At 47.5% G+C, this 8,231-nt stretch overlaps 1 protein-coding gene across 1 annotated transcript in view; it reads left to right on the forward strand.

The window, feature by feature from the left end:
• Nucleotides 1-4,102, forward strand: part of CCDC177 (coiled-coil domain containing 177) — a 25,995-nt gene extending 21,893 nt beyond the window's left edge. The window contains exon 2 of the mRNA XM_042862613.1: nt 10-4,102. Coding sequence (XP_042718547.1) covers nt 10-1,398 — 1,389 coding nt within the window. The 3' untranslated portion in view covers nt 1,399-4,102. The remainder of the gene's footprint in view (nt 1-9) is intronic.
• The last annotated feature ends 4,129 nt before the right edge of the window (nt 4,103-8,231 follow it).

Here is an 8,231-nt window from a genome sequence, read left to right on the forward strand (position 1 = left end):
GGCGCCAAGGCCAAGAGCCACTCCCTGGACTCGCTGCAAAAGCGTCGGGAGGGCAGCTGGGGCAAGACCTCCTCGGAGTCGGGAGCGTCGTCCTCATACAGCGGGGAGAGCCTGCGGGGGCTGGGGGGCAAGGCGCGCGGCCGGGGCCGGGTGGCCGACGGCTCCCTGCTGGGGCGCAGCTTCAGCCTGGGTGACCTCAGCCACTCACCGCAGACCGCCCAGAGGGTGGAGAGGATCGTCAGGGAGGTGAAGAGGAAGAAGGGCCTCTCAGAGGTGCCTGAGAGGGACAAGAAGATCGCGGCGCTGATGATTGCCAAGCACCAGGAGGCCAGCCTCCTGCGGGAGCAGCGGCAGGCAGCCCATCTGCAGTGGGACAGCCAGCGGCGCCTGGCGGAGCAGCGGAAGGAGCAGGAGGAGAAGGAGAAGCAGAAGGCCCTCCTGCAGGGCCAGCGGATGTGGGAGAGCCAGGTGGAGAAGCGGCGGGGAAAGCTGAGCCAGGAAGAGCAGGAGGTTGCCCTGCTGAAGCAGAAGCAGAGGCAGGTATGTGAGGAGAGGTGGCGGGAGCAGGCGGAGAAGCAGGAGCGGCTGCGGAGGGAGAAGCTGGAAAGAGCCGTCCAGGAAGACAAGCAGAAGAAGCTCCATCAAGAGCACAATCTGAAGGTGAAGGAGGACAGCAAGAAGGAGCAGCGGGAGCGAGAGGAACAGCTCCTGCAGGAGAAGCTGTCCACAGCCGCGCAGAAGAGGCAGAGGAAGGAGGTGCGGCTGCAGAAGGAGAGGAAGCAGCTCAACCAAGCAGAGAAGCTGAAGCATGAGACTTTGCTCAAGGAACTGGCCAAGCAAGAGGCAGAAGAGAAGGAAATGCTGAAGGCCTCCCTGGAGATGAGCTTGTCCAAGGCTCAGGAGAACTATGAGCAGCTAGTAGAGAAGAGGAACCAGGAGCTGAGGGAGAAGGCCAGGCGGGAGGACATGCAGATCCAGAGAGCTAAACTGGCAGCAGAGAAGAAGGAAAGAGAGCAGAAGGAGCACTTGGAGGCCCTGGCTAAAGAGACAGAGAGGAAGCTCCAGCATGCTGCCCAGGTGGCTGAAGAGGTGGTCCAGGAAAAAGCCCGCAGGTTGGTCTTGAGCCGTCTGGAGAAGGAGAAGGTGCAGAAGATGAACAAGCAAAAGGTGGAACAGTATGAGGACTTACGGCGCAGGGAGATTCTCCTTTCTATCGAGAGAAAATTGGAGAGGAGCGAGCAAATCTTCAAGGAGAAGAAAACTGTCTTAGAAAATGCCAGGTCTGTAGCTCGGGCATCCTTCCATGTCCGGGAAAAAGTACGGGAGGAGACCAACACACGCACCTTTGACAAGATGGCCTTCGAAGCAGAGCTGCATGCCAGCCTGGATAAGAAATGAAAGGTCTTGCTGGGGATATGTGATCAGTTGTCCCTCATAATGCATCAGAAAGCTCCTCTGCATTAACAGTTAGTATTTTAAAAAATAAAACTAACCACCCTAATTCATTATTTTGGGGGAGCAGGGTACCGCACAAAAATGTGGCAGCTATTTCACATACTTTTTAAAACTTGGTTTTGTTCTGGATGTGTTTTAAGGACTGACCTCAGTCATCTTTACAAAGGGGAAGCAAGCTTTTGCATCCTCTACCCCACAAGCACAGAGGGCTGCAGAAGAACTTTGCGTGATACCTGTCAGTTACCAATTGATTGTCTAAACTGGAGCTGACTACAATGGCACTACTTTTTGTTGCAAAACAGACAATAGAGACTATGGGCTACTCTTAGAGCCTATTGACAAAGAATCCAAACCAACCCAGCTGATTTTGGTTTGAGTGACATTCAGTGTGGTTTAACATACAGGATTGCATTTTCAAAGCTGCTGCGCACTCCAGAAGATGAAAATGGTTCTCTTGGAAAAGTCCATGTGCCCCCAGGTGCGTCTCATTCACTGCTGATATCAAACACTGGGGAAAGAAAGCGCGGGTCAAGGCTTCACAACACCGTATAAGCAGGCATTACAATCCCAGTCGGGTAGAAGCTGTTAAAACACTCACAATCTCTGCAGTTTCACTTCTGCTGTTTGCAGCTTTCCCCAGTATCCTTACCCTCCTTTCCAAGTGTCTCTTACAAAAGTCCATAGAGTTTCTTCTTTCAGAGGAGAGGAAGGAAGGAAGAATCTGTGGGCAATCCACAAGCTGACAGTCATCCCAACAACCCATTTGTACATTAAGATGTAAAGATTAACAAACCTGTGGAAGCTGGTCCTTGTTGCAAACGTGGAAATGGAAATCTGTGAACAGATTGCATAAAGGGGCTGAGGAATATCCACACTGAGAATATTCATGTTTGACAAGAACCCAAGCAACTTTCTCCAGCTCAGCCTGCTTTGAGCAAGAGGCTGGACGAGGCATACACCAGAGATCTCTTCCAAACTGCTGGCTGCGTGAGTTGCTTGCAATGAGACTGTCACCCTGCTCTTACTGTTGTCTGCTGAGTAGGGCAGCTTTTATCTATCTGCTGGTGCTATCAGTTGCATTATTATTTTAGGGCACAAGAAAGAGGAGAAGCACAAAATAAGGTATGTTACAGATTCTCTTAGATGACGATCACTACATTTTTTACAACTAACTCAAAACTATTTTGAGGGAAACAAGACCTTTTGACATGAATGCACTGGAAATGTGAAAGCCTACCTACACCCTGTGGACAGCATTCAAGTCAGTGTTCTGTTCCGGTTCTCCATGTTTACTCACTGCCAGGTTGAAGTTACAAACCCGCATCCAAACCAGGCACTTTCTGTTGGTTTTTTTTCTGGCTCCAGGCAGTGCCAGTGCTGTGCTCCACCATCCGTGAGTGTGCTGGGTTGCTGTGGTGATAGCTGTCAAACCTGGAGCAAGGGAGAGAAGCGGCAAGAAGAGCCAGGTTCACATTTCCTTGCAGATGTCTCTGACGTCCAACACAGGGAAAGAGGAAACCAGAAGAAGGTGACACGGGCATGCGGTGTCACATGCATAGATCACTTACCTCTCTGAAGGCTCTAAAGAAAGTATTAAATGAATAGCAACAACAGCAGTAGACCAAGCACACTCTGGTACCCTGCAAGGCTGGAGACATTGTAAAAGAAGTGCTGGAAATGAAGTAATCTTGTAAAGTAAAACTTGCTGTCTTTGAATCACAGAGTGATTGGCGCTGTGGGGGCAGATGGCACAAAAAGCAGGAAGTGGGACACCTGAGTTGTGCTAGCTCAGTTGTTGGCTTGATATGTAACATCAGGCACATCCTTGCGGGCTGGCCCTGCTCCTATTGTTATAAAAGGAAGCAGAATCGGACTGTTGGGATTGAGATGGCTTGCAGGAAATAGTAACACACGGCTTAGCAAAGCACTTCCAGGACTTTGGATGAAAGATGCTAACAAAGCACAAAGTACTGATTTATTTATTTGTTTGTTTGAGGTGTTACTAAAAAAAAAGCACATCCGTTGGTGAAAATGGTCAGGTAACACCAAAACCTAAAAAATGCACAACTGTGGGAAGGACAACAGTGCTAGCGTTTCCATCTAGGAGCTGTCACTTCACTCTCCTTGAAACTACAAGTGATTTGAAAAGAGAAAGCAATCCTTCTGTCCTGCTGTACCACCAGTCATGTTTGTGCGCTGTTTGTACTGCAGTGTGTAACGTGGTGGGCAGATGAGTGGACACAGCCGCTGTCATTTTTTCCCTTAACTGAATTGTACCCTCTGATGTTACATTTCCAATGCAGATCAAGAAAACTTTTACAGCCCAGGAGAGGCGCTTTGGCCACTGACTGTAATTACACCTCAAGTCCGTGTCTTGCTGCTGACTGAGTTTGACAGCTCAGGGCTGCAGCCAAACTAATCAAAGCACACCTCCATGGTGGTAATTGGATTGGCTAACTGCTGTTCCTATTCTGCGCAGTGTGCAGCTTGAGTTTGGAATGTGCAATCTTTGAAAAAAAATATTTTTTTTTCAAAAGACACAGATTCGTGTATGGACTTTTTTCATTTCTGTAGATATTCCAGTATAAAGCTTGTGAGAGTCAATGGAGTTTATAGCTGTTTATAGTTGTAACAAAGAATTTGCTTCTAGATCATGTGCATGCCTGCTACAGAGTGACCTCTAGATCTTGGACTGTCTGCACTTTAAAAGCAGCAAATGCCCTGTACTGGGTAATTGCTGTGACTGATGGCACATCTTAGGTCTGGCTAGCATTGAATTCCCAGGTTTCTCCTCCTAAACAGATTTCATATTGGATTCTGTAGATCTAGTGGATCAACCCAAAATCTAGATCCAAATGCCACTATACTCTCAAATCTGAAACCAAACACATGTGCACAAACCTGTAACTTCTCCTTTAAAGTGCTGTACAGGTTAGCAGTGCCGATGGACTGGAGCTCCTGCTAGCATTTAACCTGCTGGAAACCGCTCTGAAGAGTTTCTGAAGTTGAGATATTGCAACACTGGGGAGAGAGACTCCATTATCGTCTAAATGTTCAAAAAAGAATTACAGTACCAAGTCTTGAGATTCATTTTCAGCTAAAGCTGGAGGTCTTCAGAGCTGGTCAGAGTTCCAGCACTGAAACTGTCTCTTCTGAATGCTCCCTCTTAGCAAAACATTCATCTCTAAACCATGATCTCTGTCAAGGTTGTATTTGTCAGACACATTCAAAAGCTATTAGGAGGCACAGCTGCACCCCCAGTAGTTAATGTTTTACAAAGTATTTTTAACCCAGTTTATCACAAACACTTTCACAGCATGGATAAGAAAGGTGTGAAGATGAGATTTCTCACCTTAATTACCTTCTCTTAGGGAGCTCTAGACTCATTCTGTGCTAAGCTTTCTCCTGATGCCAGGGAAATTTTGTGCCAGGGAAATTTTTGTGAAGTTTTGTGCACAAAACTGATAGTGAATACACAATATGCACAGGTCTGAGAGGTGCGAATGTCTTTATTAAGCCCACCTTGGACAAGGAGATACGGGGAATACCATATTTGCAGTGCAAAGTCAAAAGTTTTCCAGAGGTTTTTCTAAGGATCGCATCCAGTAGCTATCCTCAGAGAGGCGACATTTTCTGTTCCTTTATTCACCTCTGAGAAAGCCTGGTTGATGCCATCCTACCTGAGAACAGGTTCTCATCACCACCAGGCACTACACTAGAAGAAAGTATTTGCCTTTGTGTGTGGCTCTTCTTCCTCTGGTGGTTAAGACATAGTAGTTAGAATGCAGTTCTTCAGGTTTTGCGGGAGTTTTTTGTTTGTTTGTTTTTAATTCAGGTGCAGGGTGTATAGGAACAAGGCACAAGAGCAGTTAGATGCAGTACTCTGCAGGTGGTGGCTGTGGCGCTCCGCTCACACTTCTTTGCAGAACTGGGTTTGTGCGCTTGGCCAGCAGAGCAGCCTCCACGTCTAGGAGAATGGAGGTGCTCTGGGAGGGATCCACCTGCTCTCACATCATGCAGGATCCTTACAAAGCATGCCTGTGAAAGGTCTTAATGCTTTGCTGAGTTAAGGTCCTAAGAAATTAAGTTTGTTAGGCTCAAACTTACTGTTGTAGTTGAAAAAGAAGGCTGTCCTAGACAAAGAAGGGTACTGGCTTGCTCTGAAGTGAGCCGATGAAGCATTAACATAACTTGCTGTGGGAGTGCAGCCCCACATCCCCTCTTTGGAAGCTTCCAGATGGTACTTCAAAATGCATTCTTCACTTATGCACAGCAACCAGCACTCTGGGGAGGGCAAGTGGTCAGAGCCCTTGTAATGGGATATGCCCCGTGTCCCATATGTCCCTGTTAATGCTAGGGCATAAAATATTCAGTTCTGGATCTGATTCTTTTGTTCTGTGCCTATTCATTTAAGCATGGCTCTTTGCTGTGAAACACAACCTTGTCACTGTAGGGTTCTAGTCTGAAAGAACCCAAATACTTCTCTTGCAACTTTACACTAATTTCCCCTATTTCATTCAGCAAGAAATCTCCCTTGTTACAAAATCCCACCCAGCAGCAAGAAACATCCTGGATTATGAAATCAAACTGCCAGTGCTATTTTACTGTTACGTGCTTTACACAGCTCTCTGCATCCAATCCAAGGACCAAACTGTGAGGTAAATGAGTTATTGCCCCCGGCCTCAACACAGAAAGACCGAAGCAGAAAGAACGGATGTGACTTGCCCCAGGCCATGCTGGCACTCAGCCGGAGCTCTCACTCGTATTTTCCCTGTTCCCCCAGCAGCCCTAATTAACCTCCTTGTTGCAAAGGGAGGGTATGCCTGAGCCTCTGCTGCGGCAGCTCCTCTTGCTGCTCTCCAGCTGGAGCTTCACAGGAGTCTTAAAATGCCAGCCTCCACTTGTAGCCCTCGTCTTCAAACCTTAAGCATGCAAAGGAAATGTAAGGATATTTATGCTTTCAAAAGGGGAGGCTAATAGTGAATGGTGCAGGTACTGGGGCATACAGGAGCAAGGTGGGGCAGGAGGAAGGTGCATTAGAGGGAATGGGCTGGGGCACAGATAAGAGTGTTAAAGAGAGTGGGCATGAGCTGAGTGAGAATACCTACACCATCCTGGCTGGCTTGAAATAACTATATTTATAACAGCGGGAAATAACACTACTCTTTCTTTCAGCACACTGAAGTCACACCTTCATCTCATTTCTTACTTCACTGGAGCTAACAGCTACTCCAGGAATTAATGCAGACCAGATACTTTAGCCTTTCTATTATTTATGCCAACCACGATGTGTTAGGATAGATTATGTCTTTCAGAACCTGGTGGAAATTTCCTCTTGCTTGACCCATACCTGGACAGCAGGATGTAGGATCACACAGGTGCTGGTGTCTTAGCTACAGTGATGAGCCTGCTGATACTCCATGCTGCATTCCTGGGTGTTTGCAGAGAGCACAGCTGGCACAGAGGCACCTTGTCAGACTGCAAGCTAAACAGTAGGGAATGAGAGGTTTGGCCCTGTGACAGATGCTACTGGGAACATTTGGGTTTCTGGGAGAGCGATAGGACAATTTCTTCTCATTTTTAATCATCTCCTAAGTAAGCTGTGCTATTTTTGTCAGTTATTTAATGATTTATGAGAGATGGGAAAATAAATGGGAAAGGGAGTTCAAAACACGAATGTGCAGGTAAAGAAAACATTTCCTCTCCATAAAGCCCTGAGCATTATGCCAACAGTTGAGAGCTTTGTTAAAGTGCCCATCTGCACACATTTTGTTGAGGCCCAGGAGGGGGCCACTCTGTTCACAGCTTTGCTACCTGTGCGTCTGTCTCCTCACCAGTTTGATCCTGAGGCTTGTGCTCCCATCATCTATAGCCCTCATGGGGATCCAGCCCCAGGCTGCAGCCAAGTCCACACTGATCTGGAGAGGCTTCCAGCCAGCTGGTTTACCCTGCTGGTCCTCAACCTGAGGCAAGCCTGTGGCTTTGGGTCTTTGGCTGGTGTCGGTCAAAAAACTACAGAACAACTAGGATGTTGTGGAGCAGCAAAGGGATGCTGCTGTTTGATTTTCATATTAGCACTACTAATTTGATTCCCTTGCACTGTTTTCCCAGATGTTGTATTGTGGTAGGAAGCACACGAGCGGCACCAGAAACTTGCCTCAAGTCACATAGCCAAGAACCTTGATTGTGGCACTAAAACCAGTACAAATGTGAATCCTGATACTGGAACAATCAGTCTGAGCACACGGGGCTGGGAGAGTTTGAGGATGTTTAGGTGTATCTTACCAGCTCTGAGCCATGGCTCACTTGTTCTGTTCGTGTTGCGTGATGTTTGCCCTCCTGCTGCACAGGAGTAAACAAATTCAGGGAAGATTGTTTCAGAAAACCGGGAGCAGGTGGGTGGCCTGAAGGATCCTTCAGTGCTCTATGCAGTGCTACTTAGAGCACCTGACATCTGAGGTTTGCTCTGCAGACACTCCACATCTCTGTGTGGTAGCTGTCACACCAGCTTACATCTCTTAGATGCGGCATGTCCTAGTACTTTCCAGGCAGACGGGACTCTGTCTTACAGCAGAAGTTTTCTGTGATTCCTACTGCACTGCAAATGATCTGCTCACCTCTTCTAGTTCAGCCTGGTGTTTCCAATGCAATGCATTCTCTTTATGGCCCAATAAAGAAGAAAAAGTGGTAGTTCTGGTTCCTGGAGGCACTGAAGATCCCACTGAGAGCTACTGGCCTCTCCAAATGCTTCTGCTCAGTGTATGCTGTTCTACTCA

Source organism: Lagopus leucura, unplaced genomic scaffold (genome assembly GCF_019238085.1).
Source record: "Lagopus leucura isolate 7727_CA_CO unplaced genomic scaffold, USGS_WTPT01 Super-Scaffold_1, whole genome shotgun sequence".
Classification (NCBI taxonomy): domain Eukaryota; kingdom Metazoa; phylum Chordata; class Aves; order Galliformes; family Phasianidae; genus Lagopus; species Lagopus leucura.